This window comes from Bombus bifarius, unplaced genomic scaffold (genome assembly GCF_011952205.1).
Source record: "Bombus bifarius isolate JDL3187 unplaced genomic scaffold, Bbif_JDL3187 scf7180000007990, whole genome shotgun sequence".
In the NCBI taxonomy this organism is placed as follows: domain Eukaryota; kingdom Metazoa; phylum Arthropoda; class Insecta; order Hymenoptera; family Apidae; genus Bombus; species Bombus bifarius.
Window position 1 is genome coordinate 847,058 of NW_022884371.1, and position 23,297 is coordinate 870,354.

The 23,297-nt window shown below is 38.1% G+C and overlaps 1 protein-coding gene and 1 long non-coding RNA gene across 9 annotated transcripts in view; one reads left to right on the top strand and one right to left on the bottom strand.

The window, feature by feature from the left end:
• Window positions 1-23,297, top strand: part of LOC117205365 — a 54,606-nt gene that overhangs the window by 14,448 nt on the left and 16,861 nt on the right. For 3 of the 8 annotated variants that reach the window (XM_033443695.1, XM_033443692.1, XM_033443693.1), the window contains exons 2-5: window positions 7,471-7,665; window positions 7,874-7,977; window positions 16,200-16,361; window positions 17,257-17,340. In XM_033443695.1, coding sequence (XP_033299586.1) covers window positions 7,471-7,665; window positions 7,874-7,977; window positions 16,200-16,361; window positions 17,257-17,340 — 545 coding nt within the window. Of the gene's footprint in view, window positions 1-7,470; window positions 7,666-7,873; window positions 7,978-15,167; window positions 15,318-16,199; window positions 16,362-17,256; window positions 17,341-22,597; window positions 22,900-23,297 lie in introns of those variants that run through there. The other 5 variants (XM_033443698.1, XM_033443700.1, XM_033443696.1 and 2 more) reach the window with 4 other exon arrangements.
• On the bottom strand, window positions 21,403-22,401 carry LOC117205374. Its single transcript, XR_004487223.1, has 2 exons — window positions 21,802-22,401; window positions 21,403-21,723 (listed from the first exon to the last, which is right to left on the bottom strand). It is a non-coding gene; the product is annotated as an uncharacterized LOC117205374 (long non-coding RNA).

Sequence of the window (23,297 nt, forward strand, 5' to 3'; positions counted from 1 at the left end):
AGCAAACATATTCGCGGCGCTGACGCGTTACAGAAAAATTTAGAAGTGAAAAATTTGTAATTTAAAATTCTTAACAGATGGAACGTAACGTTCTGTGATTTTTTGCACCTCATGCGGAACGAAAAAAAATTACAAACGCAGTCTTTGTTACAATATTTTTTTTTTTTTTTTTAAAATTACATCCGATAAAGTTAAATACCAAGTAGATGGAAATGAGGTTAAAGAAAGTACGATAGTTCGGATATCGATTAATGGCTAAGCTTTTCAGCCCACTAGAATATACAATGCGAATGTTAACACGGAATCGCGAGGAATCCGAGTGGAAACGAGAAGCGAAACAGATCGATTTCCGTAAAAATGGAAGACGGAAACCAACTACGCGAACTATTATTTATTACCGAGGTTCAAGGTTTAATTGGATCGTTCTGGCGAACATAAATCACGCCATCGTCGTGTTATTTTCAAAACAATTTTAACAGTTCCTGTATTTTACCTCGAGACGAGATTGAAAATATTCGTGCCATTTTATTAAATAGATTTATCGCAAAATAACGAAGTGTGCGAAAAACAACGAAATTGTTTGACAAACAAATATAAATCTTGCTCTTACGCAAATGAAAGAAGAATGTCGTTTTCCAGTTTACAATTTTACTGTCATATCGTTCCTGTAATTTTCTTTAAATTTCTGTATTTTACTTCGAGGTGGAATTGAAAGTATTCGAGCGATCTTATCAAGCAGATTTATTACGAAATAACAAAGTGTGGTTACGTGGCAAACGTAACGGAATTATTTAAAAAACAAACATAAATTTCACTATTATAGTAACTGATTGACAAGACAATGTTATTTGCTAGCTTATAATTTTAATTCGGTATGTTAGCGAGTAGCACGTGTCGTAAGATATTCTCCTTGATAGTAAGCATCGTTTCGCAATAACTGGGAATAGAAATACCTTTCACACAATTTCATCGCGTAATCATACAAGTATTAACGACACGTGGGCATGAAAAATACTAATCACACGTGAAGGCCTTCGGCGAAACCTACATAGTGTCGTAATTTCTGATCTTACCAAAATCCTACGCGATTTGATATAACCGATGCTATTTGGTATTTTGAAAATCTCTTGTAATTTAAAAAACAACAATTTCTCCGTAAATTCCGGAAGACATAGAAAGTACGAGCTTCGTAACAGTCGGTTTTTTACTGGAGAAGATTGTGGCTTGATTATGCTGCATTAGGTCATTCATGATTTGGATACGTTTCAGTGCGTAGCGTCAGACATTAGTAGAACGAGATACTGTGAATCCAATAATAACATTAATATATGGTATACGGTAGAATTTCATTTATCCAAACTTTACTTATTACAACGAAATATACCTTCAAATATGCCCATTCATTTTTACAAGTTTTTCTATCGAACAACTATCGAAATTCTATTTCTTAAAATAATTAAGACGTCGATATGAAAATTTGTCGATGTGTCAAAAATGCTCGGAATGTTAAATGTTATTTAACAATCTTAATTATTCTCAATTATTGTCAATCCAAGCAATTTAAAAATGTTATTTGATATATTCAATTTCACATAGAACGCAGACTGGCGTGCGCTGTCGTTAAAGTGTTATATTAGCTGAGCTCCTATCAATATAATCCACTTATGTGAACAAAAAATTGCAGATAGTGAGTACTAAATGAACTATTTCTCCTTCAACCAGTTCGAATGCATCTACTATCTTTTCCTCGTTGTAGTCAGGTGTAATACTGATTTATATGTAATATTATTGAAACGCGAACATTAAGAGCACAAGACGAGAGAACATAGGAAGAATATACGTAAGATATGCTAGAACAAACGAAATTGATTTTCAAACCACGTACGTTGTAACATCTGTTCAACATTGAAACGTACATATTTAAGAGTAATTCGTCCCAGGCCCACACTGAAAAGCAAGGTTATCGCCAGTGCAAGGATTTAAACAGCAGCAAAACGTAATATAAACTAAAAAACAAGTGGTAAAAATTATATGAAATGTATTATTTAGTAGAAATCATAAAAAGATGAGATAATCATGTTTGGCAACATCTTTCCCTTGACTGTGAAATCTGGTACTTGTTCCATCCATTCGCATAATTCGAAAATGTTTGCTTTTTACCATAATAACGAAGGCGAAGTGGCCGATATTTCATCATGTTCATTGTAGCATTTTTGTACGTTATAGCACTCTGTTTTTCCTCATAAAAATTGCTCGTTATAGGATTCGTTCTTTGTAGCATGTCTTACCGTATTATACTACTTGAGGGAGCAGAATTTTAATAACGTCGGAATAATCCTTCGCTCAAAAGGATTTATTAAACCAGCTACTCTCTCTTTCGATCCACGGCCTACATAAAATACCGTTTCTTTTATAATCGTAAACCCGTGTTCTAGATTACCAAGCGTGAAATCTCGCCTCGTACCAAGCATTGTACACATAACGAGAACAATTCTCTTTTCTGTTAACAAACATCTTGCCAACCTTCAAACCGATCATTTGCAAAAAAAAGCTCGTCTTTATTCGAACGAAATAATCGAATCGATGATTTGCATACATAATGTAAGTATACTGTTACGAAATATCACGATCTAGAGCTATCTGGCGAACCCGTGAAAGGTTGTATGTACCACGTAACAACAATCGCTGTGTGGCACTTTCGAAATTACGTCATGCACCAGGCCACACCAAGGGGGATTCTCGATTTCGACCTATAACAGCGTTCGAACCAGCGACGATTTCGTCAATTGACGTCGAAGGTTCGGCCGAGTCGGCTGCTGTTCTTCTTCTTTTTTCTCTTTTTGCCGCCACTAGTTCTCGAAACACAGAGTCGAAATCCAGTGAAAGTTCAGGTTAATTGATGGATAGGGGTGCTCAACCTCTGCTCAAGCCAAAGGGAAAGATCTTGAACTAGACAGATCTCCTACCATACCGTGTAGCTCGTGTGCATAACACCGAGTTTCCCCGACCAGCCAAGCTACTGTCACTTTCAAACCGGCACTCCGGCACAAAGGAACGAGCTGATCGGCACCGTTCGCCAACGGTGTCCACGAAAATGGTCCGTGAACTCAGTTGAATGGAAGATCCAGCTGCAAGAGAGATCGCTTTCGGTTGATTCCTTTGACTGGTGGCGAGGAGGGAAGCTGAGTCGATTGTTTTCCCGCTGGTGAATTGTTTGGAAGACTCAGTGTGATCTTTTACCTAGATCACTGACTTGCGAAGAACGTTGCTTCAACAGGATTCTACGTATGGTCTACGAACGTTGTTATATGAATAACCATCGAAGAGGAAGAGGAAGATCGTTCGATTATATCGGAAGTTTGATTGCTTTGCCGTTGGTGATTTGTTCGAGAAATTCAGTGTGATTTTCTTCTCCGGATTCTATTCTCATCTACAAAAGTTTTCTTTGTATCCACATCGCAGGAGAAGAGAAAGATTCGACTCGGTCACGTTAGAATTTGAGTCGATTGCTCGTCAGTGGTGAAATATTCCGAACACTTAATGTGATTTACACACATTTGTGATGAATGTTGTTGCAAGATTCCATTGTGCAGAAATTGGCACACATAATTGAAGAGGAGGAATCAACCCTAATTTGATTGCCTATTACTTAAGCTATAATAAGGAAGAAAGTCGAGTCGATTATCCTACAAATGATGAATTGTTCGAGAGGTTTAATGTGACCTTCTGCCAGTTACATCACAGATTTGTGAGAAACATCATTCGAAGTGGATCCGCTTTGCATAGACTGATATTTATAATCGAAGAGGAAAGATCTGACTCGATTTGATTATCTTCGGTTCTCAATAGTATTGTCGAAGCTGCGAGGATCATCTACAGGAATTATCCTTGAAGTTGGCTCGAAGAATCTCTGTCGAATAGATCGCTGAATCTTCACATTTGCATGGAAAGCGCATCAATCTATCGGCCGCGCGACAGGCAATCGAATGTCTGCATTGGAAGCCAGTTTTTTGCTGCGCTGGGAGCCGCAGAATCAGCGTGATTGAGTTTAATTATCGGCGAGAGAAAGAGCGGTACCGACAAGCGTCGACGGAAAGAGAAAAAGTACACGGCTTTTGAGAGTGTCTGGCAAAAAGATCGTTGAAAAACAGCCGGTGTACGAGGTATTAAGTTGTATTCATCGCGAAGAGAAAGGGAATAAATCAGCGGACCTCGAAATAGATCGTCGCAGAGGGAAAAGAAATGTGTGATAAAAGTGGAAGAAATAGTATTATCCGTCGAGCCAATACGAACATTAAAAGAACTCCATCAGCGATTCAAATTAAATTAAAAGATGTGAAATAGATCGGACAAGGATCGTCAATTAGAATTCAATATCTTTTAACGAAGAAACTTAATTCCAGTTATCAAGATATTAATTACACCAATTTCGAATGTAAATTGTCTAAACGCGAAACTAATTTTAAAGAAATGAAAAATTCATTTTTCAGATAATAATGTGAATATATTATTGAAAAATCGAAGAAAAAAGCCTAGAAAGAAATATATTATTGGTCTATAAGTTGCATACGTATGTGTAACAAATCGAGAAAGTGTAATACAAAGAGCTAGTAGTCTGACAGAAACGATATAGCGACAAAAACGATTGACGCACATCATATGCAAGGAAAACTGGTGCTCGTTTTCCAGTTGGTTAATCCGTGTGATGGACTGCACATTACCAGTAAGTTCTCGTTTATACTATACATTCGTGACGAGAAGTGGCAAGATCTAGGTGCACCTTCTTCGCCCCTTCACTCATTGCCGGCAGTTTACCAACGCAAAATCGAGGTGAATAAGGCGGAAGTGCGGCTTGCCGTTGAATTGAAAGTGAAAAGAGAAGCACGATGTTGGGCTACGTCTCGAGTATCATCGCCACGTTGCTGCTGGAGGCAGAAAGAGTGGTCCCTGGACAGGAGAAGTACAATATGGCGACGTTCATGGTGCTTTTTCTGTTGATAACCATCGAAGTGGTCGTGGTGAAGGTTGTCACCTCCGACATGGAAAGAGACGAAGAAAGCCACGCCGGTTTGAGAGCTGCTGCCACTTTCTTCGATCGCGAGGATTAATCCTCCATCATCGTGGATCATCGTGTCACACTTCTGTGTCGTAATATCGTGCAGCAAGTGCAAGAGATGAAAACTATATCGTGAGATAAGAATCTCGCGGTACAGCGTGATTTGTGAGTCATGAGATTCTTCGATCAAATTTATTCAGTGCTTTGGTCGAATTCATTAGTGATCCTAGCGTGTTTTCTGTGTTATTAGGTTATATATCATCGTTCTTTGTGTAATTTAGGGCTTTTTCTTCAAGCTTCCTCGTTTGCGATTGAGAGTTGTTTAAATATTGGTTCTCTTGAATGCAATCTCCTGTACGGTGTAATTTAATGCCGAAAAATGAGAAAATGGAGCGCGTGGTCATATGGAGTGATGCATTGTTCGAAATAATTAATTGGCTATAGGAAATCGATAACGATCTGAGTAAGCGATAAAATATGTACTAATCCTTCGGTAAGAACACGAGATTCTAATCAAATCGATACTTCATTCCTAATCTATTCGAAATATCGAACAAAGTACATAATATATATAATCAACCAGCCATATTTCCACAAATAGAATACGAATTAAAAGAAAATGAACATTTAATGTTAATAAAAGTTCCATCAAAGTGGTTGTTCATCTTTGTGGAACAATAACGAAATTAGCAAAACGTTGTACGTTGTAACGAGGCATATGCTAATGCTTCGTACCCAAATGCAAACTGGCGAAAATTTCATTAAACGCAGTGACCTATCATTGGACATCGCGTAATACCTACGTGCATGAATAATTGACGCGCGGCAGAGCCGCCTCGACAATGATGGATGCGTTGTTTCGTGGCACAAAAGCGGAGGAAATAATCGACGTTTATGGAAATTAGTCCCTTGGTAATTTCTGGCTTCCGTTTTTCGTAAAGGAGAATCAAGATAGAGGAACTGTAATTATATTGGCGAAAATGGAACAAGGATTCCTTTGGAAAAGACAGAAAAGATCGACTGATAGTCACCTCTTACGAATATGTTATTCGTATTATACGGAATATTTTGAAATCATCACTGGCGCCATTATGAACGCTGACGATTATATTGGTCGAGTTTAAAATAAATTTGAAAATATATCTAGAAAGTACAAGATTTAATACAAGCATATATATATATCGCAGGAATTACAGAAATAATTAAACAGTCAATTACCATCATATTAATAAATCTCAGCACGCAGTGAGGCCATATTTAACATTTATTACATTCTCGAGATAGCTGTTCATACTGTATAGGTAATTTTGTTACTATGTACATGAGTTTGCTATGAATATCTTGCAGTTTCTATATCCATTTTTAAATTGCATCCAAATCTTATCAATATAATCATGACAGTCGTGTCTCATTGTGGTGTTAATAAAATCTCAAAATTTTTCAGACAGCATGTACGACATGAACCGTGAAAGCCATACTATGGCAAGTGTCCACTTATTTTCGTGAACCAATGTATATATATCGTTCACTAGGCGTAAAAACATTTTGTAATCGATAGCGTTGTGTAATCGAGTTACCGCCAGGTCGTCGTGGAAAGTTAACTGGATTTAATATAGGCAAGAAAGCATTTCGAAAGTATGTTTATTTAAAAGTGGTTACATAATGACGCGTACACTGCACTCGACCGGTTACGCGCCTAAGTTGCAAAGCGTGCAGCACCTCCTAGAGCGCCTCTACATCGATTAATCGCAATCGCGGAACCGCGCTGTTATAGTCGATAACCGATAGTTTATTTCGTGCATACAAACGTTCTACGAATTATGTATCTATCTGTTCGTGTCATTTTAATTAACAATTGTAAGTAAATATCGGTGGAAATATTGGATATCGATCATTTGATAATGGTCCTCTAATAAAAGCAAATTCTTATAAACTGTATTATTGAGATGTACAGTGGGGGATGAAAGAAAGTTTGAAAGTGAGAGGGTACCACCAGCAAACACCATAACTTTAGAGACTGGAAATGCATTTGACCAGAGAAATGAATGGACATAAAGTTGAAAGTTACTAATTTATTACATATACGCAAGTAGCAATTTCAAACTTTCTTTCGTCCACCACTGTGCCCTTAATGTCGTTTCGTACCATTGTGTGATTATAATTGTCGATGCACGACGAAGTATTGTTTCCCTTGATCGAAAGCATTTGCAATATTCATCGTAGATCAATTTCTGAACGTAAGTTCGCAATAAAATTGATTCTTAATCACCTGCGTTAGTAACAGGAAAATTCCAATAGCAAATATCAGTAATTTTTAATTTAGTATATTAGTATGAAAATTTTTAATTTGCCAGATAATTCATTAATTTTTATTAAGCGGCAGAATTTTTTCTAAATTACATGCGATGTTGCAGGAAGCCTGGAGACTCGAAGGAGGACGAAAAACAAATTCCCGTGAGCGAGAATCGTTGCACCTGCTGTCTAAAGCCATTTTTCCTGGGACGTGGAGTCCGCTGTGAGGATTGCGGTGGAAAATCCTGCAGGAAAGGCTGCTCCCGTTGGGACCCGTCAGATAACGCTTGGCATTGTCTCTTTTGCCGTCAACAAAGGTTCCCACGGCGATATACTAATTCGTTACACAATTCTATACGAAACTCTATTTAATTTTACGAAACGTCTAGTAACTTCATTAAACCATTGCATAATTTCTCCTTTCAATTTAACTCTTACCTTGCATAATTTTCTAAAATAACATTTATGCGATCGTTATCATTCGACTTTCGAAAAGTTTTTAATGAAATTCGAATTTATTATTAGGTACTGGTTGAAAAAAAACGGAATCGAGGCATTCGGTGGGCCGATCGACGAGAAAGATTTACATCGATACTTCAATACGGCAAAATCACAAGTTTACGTGGCAGGTTTGTTCATTAATCTTTATTTTACGATTTCCACGAATCTTTAATTTTCATATAAGCCGCTCAGCAAGTATATTGATCAATCAACATAACTTAGAAAACAGAGAATATTAATGACGATACAAAAATTATTTTCTAAAATTTACCTTGGAATTATTAATCCTCCGTGCGATAAACAAACTTATGAGTAAATCACTTTTTTTTTAAATTCAACGTTTTGATTAATTGCGATCAGTCGATATGAAAAAACGAAACAGTGTCTTTTCTTATTTGAAACCATAAATTTAATTCTTGGATGATAATATAAATGTGCACAGGTGATAAATGATCGATCTTTCGATATGGATTACATGGATTATCGACATTGTCACTTTCCCCATCGATAAAACCGTGTTGCAATCGCTATGATTATCGCCGGAAACGGGTCTGATACCAATTATATAAGGGCGTAAACGAACCGAAGACAAGAAGACTTTTATCGACTCAATAACCGGTTTCTTTAGGAACAGCGACGAAACTATTTCAATTAATACGTGTCCGAGGAAAAAGCAGGAAAACGAACTAGTTCCTAGCGATATCATCTTTTCAACGTGTAGTCGCTATAAAATGATCTACTGGGAGTTGTCATTTGAAAAAGCATTTTACTCGTTATCCTTAGGAAGACTATCCAGTTATGTAGAAATATTTCTACTATTTTATTTAGAATGTTACTCATAATTTCCTGGTTTCTACTCTATAAGCATACAATTTCATTCAAAGTTCCTTGCTAATATTACAGACTTATAATACTATGCACGAGTGCGTATAATTAAAGTATTATGATGAAAATAAGCAAATACAATATAACCATGATTTTATTTCAATATTATCATTAATTTTGTCATAAACATTTGAAAGCAATTATATAGCATAATAATTATATACAATACTAGCATTATAATTGGAATAACAAGATATCAAAGAACCGTTACTTTGACAAGTTTTATAATTCCAGTACTGAGCACATCCTCAAGGGAAGTCAAACGAATATTTCATATCCAGTATAATATATAAAGCGAAAGGAAAGGTACATAGCATAGAGAAAATCCCGATACTCCTTGTAGCCGCTGCAAAATGTTCTATCTCTGTCTCGTCTCTGTAACCTACAGACTTTCAAAAGCATTCGCGAATTCTGCAAACGACAATAGCTACCTGTTGCGCCACCCTCTGCTCCAAACTGCATCCAAAATTATTCACCAAACATACCGTGAAAAGTTTGAATAAAAGTATCGGGTGACTAGACACGGCGAGTGCAGCTAGTAAAACTTGCGAATGCAAGAAAATCGACGCGTCCGTCGAGTTCCCAAGAAAATCGATCCGACGGACCCCTTATAAATAATGCAGCTTCCAAGGCGACACAAGGTGAAGCATTCCTACATGTTCCTCGCTAATGCAGTGCCTTGAAAAGAAGCAACGGAGAAACGATTGTCCACGAAAGAATCGCGAACAGGTCGAGCTCGAAGGAGAATCGCGGACAATTGCAAGACCTTCGAGGAAAATTGATTTGCAGGTTGGAAGCCGTGGGCGCGGTGAACGATCGACGAATCGATACGCGTTGTGCATACGGTGCTAGAGAGGGAATTAATTGCGAGTTTGTCGTGGAGGCAGCGAGCGGCGTGAAATTCGAGCGAATTTCCACGACTCGACGATAATCTCGAACCATCTGTTCTAAGCGACGATGTAAAGCTTAATTAAACGTCGAAACGACCTCGTGTAAATTTTAATCGCGTTGCCCTTGCTCCACGTAACATTTGTTTCCCTCGCTTTGACGTCGTCTTCCTTGCGATCCTCTCGTCTCTTCAACTGTTCGGCTATATAGCTGAGCTTAACGATAGGTCAATTAGAACTTGAATTTTAGAAAGTCAGATGTTTCCAATTCTACCGACTATTTTCATTTTCTCCCGCTATAATTATCACTTGGTCGATCATCTATCTCGAATTTTCTCTCTATTCTCTATTTCCTTGTATATATTTTGCCGTTTACATATTTTATATGATAACGCAAGATTAGCGAAAATTACGCGAAACACGTAGGTACACGTTTGCAAGCATACGACGTGGCGAATACGAAATAACATATACGAAATCATCCATCAATTCGCCGTCTTAGTCAATAAAACGTCATCTCACGCCAATAGATTACCGCAAGAACATCGAGAAATTCGTGAGACGTTGTTACTAATCGAAGAAGATTATCTAACCTGTCAACACGAAAGATCAACGTCAATCGACGTAATGAACGTTGCAATTTGTCCAGGCTTTTATACGGAAACAGCTGTGAGGGGATCTTAGATCTTTAGCTAATTGGAGGAGATTCACGACACGAGCGATCCAGTGAAAGAGTGGGAAAAACAGTCGCAAGGAAAATAAAGAAAAACGAAATTAACCCGAAATAACTATCTGAGAAAATCTTGCAGCCAACATGTTAATTGACGTTGGATTCAGCGTTGAATCGCGAGCTGAGACACCATTGTGCCATCTTGAAACGGGCGTCCTTGTTCCAAGCCAGAAAAGTCGTGTAACGGAAGAGGCAACAATAAGAACGGGTCGCAAAAATGATCTCACGCTGGATTCCCCGCGATGCTCATTGTTCGTTGCACACGGCCTACGATCTTTTCCGCGTGAATCGTATCGGACCGTTTGATCAGGAACGAGAACTTCTATCTACTAGATAGCGGACGGATAAAATAGTGGCCCCGTGGAAACTGTAGCTTTTCTTCGATGGAAAAAAATGCTCGTGTCCCACGTCACGTGGAATGTACGCGATTCATGATTTCTCGGCCCGTTATGTATAACTTGACAGTGCAAGTTATGATGCGGGTCACTTGTGTAGTGAGACAAGGTTCTTTAAGTTAGCTAAGCTCCGATATCTCGAAGTTCGATCTTCAACTTTACACAGAATAATCAAACTTGTATGCTGTATGTTGTAAGACACTATTAGTCGAACATAATAATGAATGAATAGGAAAATATCGTATAAATCAGGTGCAGTAAGAGAAAAAACATCAGAAACGAGAAAATGATTGGAATAACAGTATGGTAGAATCATTGAGATCGGTGAGGAGATGGTATATTATGAGAGCTAATAAACTAAACGATAAAATAACCTGTGGAAATAAATAACATTCACACGGCACTAAATTATATAGGATAATTACAACAGAAGATATTAAGGTCAGTTGTCATTATGAAAAAACTATAGCTATCAAATTGTCGATAATATACTATTCTAAATATAACGTATACGTAACATATTTGAACGTTTATGAGGTCATCGATAATTAGTTAAATAGTCTATTATTAGAAAACAATTTAAAGATTTGTCATTATCAAACTACTTAGCTTGACACGAATATACTTCTAACCCAAATGATCTTATCTTATTCGATCATAACGTTAGGCAAGCACGAAAGTAGATTGTCATCGAATTATGCTATGCTATGGATTTGCCCCTCCATCCAGAATTTTATACTTTGTATTTTATTCGTATCGACGAGGCTGCATATGTACGTATAGAGAGTTGAGTAACGTTGGGAAAGTTTCTCAAGGAAGTTTTGAAGAACAAGAAACTTTTAACAAGATCCGTGGTTTCGTTTTATTAACCTGATATTACGTGTGTATGCTGTGTTTAACTATCAAGTCACAATTCCTGAATTTTACTCTTTATAAGAAAAATTTTCTTTATTTGCGAAAAGAATTATAATTAATTGTAGCTCTTTGCTTTTCGATCCAAAATCTTCGAAAATTTCTTAACTTTAAGACAGATATAAAAGAATCTACGATATTTGATTTCTTGTTTCCATTTTGCAACAAAAATTAGTCTGCGACGTAAGAAGCCGAGAAAATCGAAAAAACTTATCCACGTTAGAGAAGGCTTACACAATGTTAATTGAATAGTCGTTTGAAAGACCAGCTTGAAGGATGCAGTTTAAGAGTTACAGGAATTATGAATTCCTGAAGGAGGCAAGATCGCAGGAGGTTTGTCCAAATGGAGATGCGTTCTTTGTACATGGATACACGCATCAGGTTTCTTGATTTCTACCAACTTACACAGCCTATTCCAAGGATCTGTTCTTTCGCCAAACATGGTCAGAGCACGGTCGTGCCCAACAGTTTTGTCCCTGTTCGTCGTTTTTCGCGAGCCGAAAGATCCACGCTCGTTATTTCTTCTAGGAAACCGGCATGGATCGCGGCGCATTCCGCCGTGCGAAATTTCAGAAAACCAGATCCTCCAGCTGGTTAGAACTCGCGATCTCTTCGCTTGATTACCGCTCGTGTTAAATTCGTGAATTGCAATAAGCTAGCTGAAGTTGAATTTTTATATAAAACATAGGACGAAACATTGACGATAATGATAGAACGTCTTTATAAAAGTTTTACACTGGGAATTGTAAATGAAAATTTAGGGGGAGCTTTTGAATAGCGTATGGGCCTTTAGAACGATGAAAAGATGTTAACAGAATGACGAGAAGGTTCCAATTTGAGAATCTTGAAGATCTTTGAAATTGAAAAAATTGCAAATCTGAAGATTTTGTACTCTCCTGAGATCGATGAATGTGAGACAAGATTTACGAGAATCTAGATCACACCGCGTTACTTTTATTCATCAGAGTTTCAATTTATAAATATCTTAAGAATGAAAATCTTTCAGTATCGTTCTTCTCCAGAGACCATAAATCATTCTCTTCGTTGTATAAAAGGAAAGAAAATTTTAGAGATACATCTGCAAGAATTTGTAAGAATCTAAAGCACCTTAATCTTTTAAGATCATTTACATACTGTTCTACCGCGGGAGATCACGATTCATCTCCTTCGTTGCATAAAAGCAAGAAAACCTTTAGGGAAATACGTCCATGAGTTTATAAGAATCTAAAGCACATGATCAACCTATATCCACGATAATCTCGGCTTGCAATTGTAGAGAAAAGCTTCTAACGAAACGTGTCTTAATATCCTTCTTCCTCAAGAAATACTTCCAACTCGTAATTGCACTGGAAAGCTTCTTCTAACAACGCGTCTTTTAAACAGGTTCCTCCGTACAAGACCATAATTCATATTCTTGGTCATATAAGAGAAGAAGAAACTTGTACGCATATTTCTAAAAATTTATCAAAACCAAAAAAAAAAAAAAAAAACTAACTTTTATACACAACACCTAATATCAAATACCAAAAAAAAATTCCCACTACGATGCGTCTTTTAACCGAATCCTTCGTTAAGAGACTACGAAACATTTTCTTCGTCATGAAGAAAAGAAAGACGAGCTTTAGATAAGTATTTCCAAGGAAACCACTTTACTCCTGTCCTGCAAGGCATCATGCAAGGGGCGCGGAAAAAGCTTAAAGCAAGCAGGTTGTTAAGACACGGTGGCAGGGTCGATTAGGAGCCGCGGGGCCGAATTCCGATCGGTTTTCGGGCCGGTTGTAAGCGGAACTCCCGCGCGCTCATCGGTCTTATTGTCTCCGGGCCCTCCGTAGCGAACCTCAGTTCTGCTCCAGTACTCTTGGGAGTAACATCGCGCACTCCTGTAATCCTTTCTGCCTGTTTCTTTCGCCGTCTCGTCCGCTCCGTTACTCGCATCCCTGGAAAGAATCCGCTCGCGCAAAACGAGTCACCGAGCGGTCAATGTCGATCGCCACTCGGACCGATCGAGCAACATTTTTTCCCCTCTCCTCCGGCGTGAATTTTCTTTCGTGTCGTTTATTCCATGAAGGAGGATTCCTCTCGGCTCGGCTCGCAACGATACGTCGTTTACTTCGTGCACGCGCGTGTTGTGCAACCGCAAGGTGACTGCCAGGGCCCACGCGTGGGGAATAATCGTGTATCGATAATAATTGCAACGTGCACGCGAACAAGCTGCAGTCGCGAAGGACGGAAGTCGAACGAGCCGACAACGTGAAAGCAGGTCCCGTTGGTGAAAATATCGTGGAACCTAGCGTTTCCTTGCCATTTTTCAGTGAACGTCGTCGAAGACTTTTAGAGAGGTTGTTCGAGATCTGGTCGATGGTAAGGAAGGCTTCCAGTAACCGGTTCTATACGTTTAGAAATGGAAAATAGCAGACAAGGACGGCAGAAGCGCGCGAAAGTCGCGATACCTAATCAAGACTGAAGGATTAGTCTGGCTTCGAACGGGATGATTGGAGATGAAAAAGTGGATGAGACGTTTCGAAAGGCTCGACGAGTGGAACGGGTTAGTCGGTTGATGATTCTGCAGGCATTGTAAAAATTTCGAAGAAACTTCCTCCGGACATTTTTTCTCGTTTGTTCACTGCAGGCTTGTTGAAGACGTAATGTGAAAAGAACAGATCGATGGAAAATTAAGAAAGGATATTTAACGAATAGGGCCTCGTTCTTTTCGAACTTTCGAGAACAGAGTGCAACTAGAACGAACAAATTGAAACTCGACAAAAGTGTGTGATAAAAAATGTTTAATAAACGGAGCCTCGTTTTCAAGCACGAAATTAATGCTCGTCAGAGACAAGTGATAGAAAATTGAAAAGAAGTTTCATAAGTGTACTCTTGTCCTAGATTAAAAAGCAACAAAAACGGGCGCACTGATCTCAAGATCGGTAACAGTTTCTACTCTACGCTACGGATCCATCTTCGGAGAAGAATTATAGAAGAAATTATAAAAGATTCCATAAATCCTTTCGCAACATCCGACATCAAAACGCAATCAAAACGACCATCAGAATCAAGCTTCATCAGAATCGTCTCAAGATCCGTAACGATCTTTAAATATCCATCTTTAGAAAAGGATGTAGAAGGAGAGTTTGTAGTAAAAGATTGAATAAATAAAACACATAATGGTCGATGATAGGAAACGAAGGACGGAGTACTCGGAAGACTAAAGAGATCGTATTTTGATTCAACTGAAGGGCAAAGGATCGACGCCGTGGGACGAACGTCGAACCAAGTATCCTCGAGCGAAGATCGATGTCTGTTCGCGCTCGAGCGGCCTCGAAGCCGTGTGATAACTGATAAATATACCGGTCTTGCGGTACTCGCCTAAGAGAATGCGGTTACAAACACAAGGGGAAAAAAGGACTACAGTGGTAGATCTTTAATGGTCGTCGATACTTTCGTTTAGAAAGCGCCGCGTCAGTTGCACAAAGATTCGCGATCGCGCCGCATCGTTCCCTTGAACCGATACTTGATACGTCATTTCGACCGGCGCCTATTGTAAACAAATCGATTCGGTCGACAGTTTTTGAAAATGTTCGTGGCAACGCGCGATTCGTGCTCATGTTGGGACAACCGTTCGTTCTGACGAAAGGGGGAGAAAGTTACGGCCGCGTGAATGAGTAAGTTGTTTCCATTTTTCCTTTTTCTTGCTTGTTATCTTGTATCTTAGATGGATGGATTTAATTGGATGGAAAAGTTAGGGAACCTGTTGAAGTAGACGAATGATGACTTGATTTTAATATCGTGGTCACTTTTGCAGATATTTTTGTTACTCTTGTTAAATTGAAGATAATAACTGGACGATAATATAGATAATAATATAGGAGAATAATTAGACGAGTAGTTTGTTTGGCGGAGATTATTTGCAGTTTTGAGACGAACAAATTAAAGAGTCGCGTGTTAAATAATGGCCACTTGTCTGTTAATCTCATACGATAGCATTTTTGAAGATATTGCGTTAGATTGTTAATTGAACTAGTATTTTATTTGTCAGGAATCGTTCGCAGTTTATGAAGAAAAAAATTGGACAATCATATATGAAACATATGTGATGTGTGCTATAAAATGTTCATATATCAAGCTGATAAGGTAAAAGTAATGTTAACGATGCCGGACTTATGCTCGTTGACCTAGTTTAAAATGATATCGCAGGGACAGCTGCTCATCGTTCACATGGAATCTTTTTCCTTGCGAACCTTACGAAGATTCAAAGGAATTTAAATGTAGTGTGCTTAATTGAACACAATAACGTCGGTTTGATGAATCTCGCTTCCGTTTCCAGTGGAACAATTCAGTCGAAAGATAGTGCAAGTACCGCAAACGATGAGAAACGAAGAAATTAATTACGAGGCTAAACGACGTCCTTGATTTTAATTCTCAAAGGAGATATAAATTCATCGGTCGTTTCGTCGATCGTTTAATTAAATTAAAGCTGACTATGAAGTATAAAGCATTGTACGATGTTTTGCAAATAAATTAAAGAAATATTTGAATTTTTTTAGGAGTGGAAAATGCAGCTACCAGTTCGGGACAGGGTTTGGCCACGAAGCAAGAAGATGCGAACACGATGGAAACGGTTCGAGATTTCGTTGAGAAGATAGTGGTGAGATTGATGGGTAACTTGAACGACACCCCGATCCATCGATTATACGATCATCCAGCATGTAAGTCTAAATACACAAATACGCAAGTAATTGCTCTCTCTCCCACTTTCTTGCGCCTTTTGCTCTGCTTTACGTTGAAAAATGAACTATAATACACGTAACAATTAATTTTTATAAATTGAAACAGATTGAGAAAAGTAACGGGAACATTATAAATTAATATTTCTCCGTATGTTTGCTTTTTTAATTTTTTAACAAATATAAGTTTAGATGACCGCAAGTGTATCCGATGTGTAACCAAGCTATGCTGCCATCTGCAGAAAACGCTCGAATGCATTGAAATAAGAAAGAAGACGTATCTGGAGAGCTTCGAATTCCATTCTTAATCGCTACGGCTATATTTCTACCCGCTGCGTATTTGTTACCTACTTAACAATTAACTACCAACCATCTTGATCGCTTTTTTTTTACCCCTGATACATCTCTAAAACGCGGCAGTGCCCGGTTGGCAATTAACTCTCGGGTATCTCGATTGCTTCTTTGACGCTTGGTTGCGCCGCGACTCTGCAACCGAACGTTTCCTCTGCGAAACAAAAGTTACAAGAAAACGTCCGCACCTGTACAGGCTGTTTCATATCCATTTACAAATACAAGACACCGAAAATGAGGAATACAAGTAAGGAGTAATTTTGAGACATGACAAAAATATTCCTCCGCGATTAACTTTCCATTGTAAAGTTCTAATACTTGTAACGTATCTTATTCGATTTAATGTAACATGTTTTAAGACGGAGATACGGTTTAAAACACTCTGTACAGAATGCACATTTAACAGTTGCAATTAAGAAAATATAGCAGTTGTTAATGAAAAGGATGAAAGAAACAAACATGACATCAATTTCTAATTGCACGTTTCCTCGCTCGAGTTAATAACTCGACTAACGCTGGTTGCTAGATGACAAGCTTATGGAAAGACATATAACACCCTTGGTAGACGCGCTCTCACGTTTGGCCATGGCCCTGCGATTGTCCTTAGAAAGTAAGTAGCCCTTCACGTCGTTCGTATTCTTCAAACGAGACAGCACACACAGTTTTGATTTCACAACCAATATATACCTCTTATCAAGCTATATTTTATCAGGCTATAATCTTCGATGCCTGGACATCGTTTAAAGATATCAAACGACCCTTAAAATTCACGTATACGCGCTTCAAAGTATAGGCACAGGCGTTATGATTTAGGATGATCGCACCGCAACGCAGCGATGTGGAACGGGTTGCCTGGCCCCAGGCGCCTCGAGCGTTTTCGCTCAAATAACACACATACAGGTTCGCTTCTTACAAACGACTCAAAACATAATACACACAATGTACAGTCTGGGACAAAAGTAAGTGGACAACTAGTGGAAATAGATATCAATGATGTTTCGTTAGATATGGTTTGTTTACACAGAAATGTAAACATTAATTTCAACGATTCATTAAATAGTCTTAATAGATAAAACTTAAATGTACTAGATCGATTAAGCTTCATTGACCCTTACCTACGCTCTTGTCTTTATCCCCGACTGTATCCTAAAATACACGTTTCGCGTGACTTTTTACGATCATATCTGCCGCGATCCGTTCTAAAGTCTCGTGTCCTATAACTATTATTTCACCGCGTAATCTCGATGACCCAACATTTTATCTTACTCAATAAAATCCGTTCTCCAGTCGAGCGATGTTAGAACACCGTGCCAATTAATACTCGATTAGAATACTAATGGCTGTTCTAGTAAGGAAATTTTATATTTGTTTATTTATTATTGCTTAGTCCGTACCATTCGGCTTTGGACGAACTTTCGGTTTTACGTCTCTTATATCTATTTCGCTTCTTATATGTCTACCTCTCCACTATATCCACTTTATTCTATCGCACTCCCTTAATTATTCTATCTCTAAAAACTAAGACTAGAAACTAGAAACTACAAATTAACAACTAATGACTAAAAACTATTGCAACTTTGGGCTTTAGCCTCCTTGCTGTGCTTCCTTCCTGTCGTTTGCCTTTCTCTTCTCTATTATTGCTTTCAGTTCTGCTAAACCTTCTCCAGTCTCATTTAGCGTTTTTCCTATGTTCTTTGGTCCTCCCGTTATTTCACATTCTTCTATTACATGTATCTGGTCTTCTTCTTTCCTTCTATATAGTCTGCATCTTTTTTCTCCCTCTTCTTTCCAGTATTCCCTTGCTTTGGTCTCGTTTCCACACCTGAATCTTGCCAATATCCTCCTTTCTAAGTACTTTGATAATTTTTCTTTGTCGATATTTCGACAAAGTAGTGTGTATTATATTTGGATTCGAAGAAAATTTTATAATGTATGTAGTTCTCTCTTTTTGCTTCAATCGAGATGACGTTCGTTCGTCGATGACGAGCGAACCAACGTCGAACGACCTAGCTTTAGAGAGTTACATAAGCAGCGTAGAAATCATCATTGTCGCTGCCGGTCTCTGTTTGACGATTCAGTGCGCGTTTTTTACCTTCCCACGAGCCGGAGGTATCCTTAGAAAGAAGTCGATGCAACCGTAAAACGGAGACGACTCGTTCGGTGCTCACGATTTTGCAGTACTTGTGGAAGAATTTTTCTAATTATTCTGGTTGGAATTACGTTAATTACGGCATGGTTGTGGTAGAATCGTACAAGACTGAGAATTGTCATAGGCTGGAATTTGAGAGTAGAAAATGTAGCATTTGGAAAGGAAATGTGGTACAAGTGACACAATCTCTATCTTGGGGAAACTGTGAAATCAAACTTTTTCATACGGAAATCGGTTTGCTCGTGGATATTAATCTTCTGTACGTAAATTGGACTATCTGACGATTCGAATGAAATTTTATTCTTAGGTGTCTTTATTGCGAGTCTATATTTTTATTAGGGAGTTTGAAGCGTTTAACGTTTAAATTAATTCTCCGTCAGATATTTAGATGTCTGACTTTTAACAATCCATTCTGAATTCACGCGAACTATTCACACAAAACTCTGCCATTTCCCAATCGTATCACGCTCCTATAGATCTCAAATACACAATACGCATTCCTGTCACGTGTAGTCGAGTCTCTACGTGTATTCCCTGAGTCACTCGTTATCGATATGTACTCTAATATGAACGTTCGATTCTCACTGAGAACTTTCCGCAATCAATAGATCGACATCTACACGATTTCTCACTCCTGTATGTCCATTATCGATCAACAGCTTGGATTCATTGTTGTGAACGATTCGTAGAAACGACGAATTTAAAGAAAAAAAGTTAGCCCAACACTTTTTTCGTACTTTCTACATTGAGAAATTAACTGCTCCAAAATTAATAAAAAAATTAACAGGAAATCCAGTATAGATGAAATTGGGGATATGATTTCAAATTTCAGAAGCTTGGAAACACACAAAAAGATTTTCTAGATAAATACAAATCTTATCGTTCTCTGTATTTATCTTGCTGTTGTGAAAAATGCGCCGAGCTCTTTTAATTGAAACTGAAAGCAGAGCAAAAAGATAAAAGCGGGAAACGAGGACGACGTGTTCCCACACTGTCTATCGATTTTCGTAGCGTCGAAATCGCAGTTTCATCGGGATAAATTCGAACCTGATCCTCTGCCAGAAAGGTTCTGGTCGAGTGGGATGACTTGTAACTCGAGAAATCAGGCGAGAAGAATAAAGCTCCTAAGAAGAGGCGCGACTCGCTTGTAAGAAAAAAGGCATGGTTAAAAATTCATGATCTTTAAACTTTACTGTAAATTGGTACCATATTAGGATAGCTTGACGTTGAAAAAGTAACGACACGTATTCTACGACGAAATTTTGTGTTTCTTCACTCGCATTCACAATGATCCATGTGTAACGTGTATAAGAAAGAAACCGCTTGAATGCATTGTCAGATGTACAAAAGCAACAAAAGAGCGCGTATGGAGGATAGATAATTTGCATGGAAAAGCGATCGTCGCGCCAAAGGCGCATGTAAAAGTCATATAGGCGACATTTGTACTCGTTTGCATAAGCTTTACGTCGACATTCGATGACAGGCTACCGAATAATTCAGGAAAAACGTTTTTTAACTGGGACAGTATGTTTCTCAAATGATATTTGGTTATTTATTTAAATGTATTCGTAGGTTTCTTAAATCAAAAGTAGATGAATAAAAGATAAACAAAAACGAACGTAGATTTATATTCAGCTGATATTTTCTCTCCGTCACTTTATTTCTTCAACTATCATTCGTCAATGTGTCTCACACTATGTTTCAAAGTCTACTTATATGGTAATTTAAGGTCACCGTTCCTTTAAGCACTTTGGTGATAAAAATTTATCAACAAAAGTTATGAATTTAAAATTTATGTATTTAGTTCATCGTTGATTGTGTATTCCCATCTTAGAAATTTCTTATCTTTCATCAATTGTTACATATTTGACGATAATTACTGGATCCTCTTGACTTTTGTGCAAGTTATTTTCTAGCGAATGATTCATTCGCGGTTCTTCAATCGAAGGACGATCTGAAGTACGGAACAATGGTGAATATAATGATTTCAGGACAATAATCTTAAACGACGTAGCTCGTTTACTGATTGCGTAAGAAAAATGAGTCAGTATCCGAAAGAAAAGTTTGTCTTATCGTTATTCCGGAAAAAATCACTCTTTTTATTCTCCTGCTTGGAACAGTCGATGATTAAACACAAGTTGAACGTCATCAGGTGTAATCACATTCGTTTTACTTATAATTTATTTTCAAGGAAAATTCGTTCGGGGCGGCATTGGTTTTTCGACGAAATCAGAGCGCGATTGTTTTAAATCCTATCGAGCATCGAAGATAACGCATGGTGATTTACTTGAATGAAATGTCCGAAAACAATCGATTTATATCAATCGTGCAATCTGTACAATCTTTGATGTATACAACGTACAATAAAATTTGAAAGTGACGCGATAAAGCATTAATAAATTTAAAACTAATGTTTACAAATTGATAAATACAATTTTCTACCGCAATATTAAACTGTAAACTTTCACGCGGTAAATATTACCGTTTCTAAGTTGTATGTATGCAGATAAATGCAACTGTAAATCTCAGCCATCAATATTTATTACGCGCCATTTCGTCGACGTTTACATACAATGATGCGGTTTATTCCTACATATATTTATCACAGTTTACACGACTGAATAAAGCACAGATCGCATTGTTCCATAAGTTTCTCTCGAATCTTTATTCGCCATTCTTACATGCAATAAATTCGACAAGAGGAGTTTTATCAGTTTCGCAGATACAGATCAGTCTTCTCGCGTGTAGCCGAGAATTTTGCGCCTCTAATAACAACATTTCATTCTATTATCGTTTATAAGTAGAATTTCAATTACCACTGATCGATACTGACCCAATACGCGTCTGCGAATGAGAAGATTAATGCTCGATATCGTCGAGTGTCTTTGTACCGATACAACTGTAGAAAAAAGGCATAATTACCTACTGCATAAAACACTGCATAAAAGACGGAAACATCTATAATACAAAGTCTGTCCACATGGGATACAAGTTTCTGAGAAGCTCATACACGTGCATTAAATACTTCAATACGATAGAACTCTATTTACGATAATATGCAAAACTGAACACACAGCCGTTAAGATAGAATAATGTTTTAAAAATTGCAACAACAATTTTAGTCTAGTCGACTAATCTATCTAACTTTTCAAAGAAAGAATCAATTCGTTTGGTCGAATTTTAAAATAGTTGTTGCAAGAGTTTTAAAGAGCGTGTGTTCAGTTTTGCTTATTACTGTATGTGAACTTGTCTAGAGACAAACAATTTATATAGTTGGAGTTCATGCGGTAGAAGTTCGACAAATTTCCTCACTATCTATGATCTTTCCTTTATGCGATAAGAACTCAGGTTCAGATATGTAGACTGAATCGGTAAAACCTCGGATAATCACCTGAAATTACGTTTCAACAAATGGAAATGCTCATAAATGGATTTCTACTTACCTTAAAAACAAACACCGATAATGTAAAGTATATCTATGATAAAATGCTAGATTAAATACTCGAATATCTCAAAAAAACAAGCATGAATAATAATAATAATAAATGAAAAATCCGCGTACGCGACGATGAGTCTTAGCTAGTTGTCGCACGATCGTTCAGAAGGCGTCTGTCGATTTTAGAAAATGTAGGTTCCCTCGCAAAAGTATCCCCCACTAAAAGGAAGCCGTACAGAGCGGCGTATGTGGGGTACGTCGGTCGCGTATCAAGCCGCTTTGGCAAAGGCTCAGTCGCGAGCAGCGCAGGCCTGCGATTACACACACACAGAGCGGCGACTCGCGATTCGCCGGTTCGACGATCGGCCGATTCGTGTTTCCGCGTCGTATTCTAATCAACCAGCATCCGTTTCAATTAAAAATATGTTACGATATCACGTAAACGATATGAACGCGTGACAACCGGGCGAGCAAGCAAACGTACCCCTTTGAAAATTCCGCCACTAACGGCCAGCAAGTGAAAGTGAGATCCAAGTGAATTTCGAACAACGACGTGTGATCTTTGCATTTAATATAACATACTCGTAAGCATATGAATATTTATAAATTTTAGATTACTATTATATTAGAGATAGTAGATCCAACGAAAGGTATACAGAAGATAAGTCGACGATCGTCAAGGTGGAAATTATTTTCCAGTGCGAAGGACAGTTAAAATGAGCGTAAAGAAGTGTTTGTTTTAATTACGATGCGTATATAATTGCAATTACCTGGGCCAACTAGGCGCTCGTTAATTGCGCCCTTGAGAGATAAGATAGCAAGACGGAAGATGCAAAGAGAGAAAAAGCGACTCACGATTCGACGAATCAATTCCGTTAATCTCGCCGCGTTCTCCGGGTGGCCTTTAATTACCTCATTCGCGAGTGAATGGAGCCTCCTTCGTGATGTAAACACCAGGCTTTTTATCTCTGTTCAACCAGGA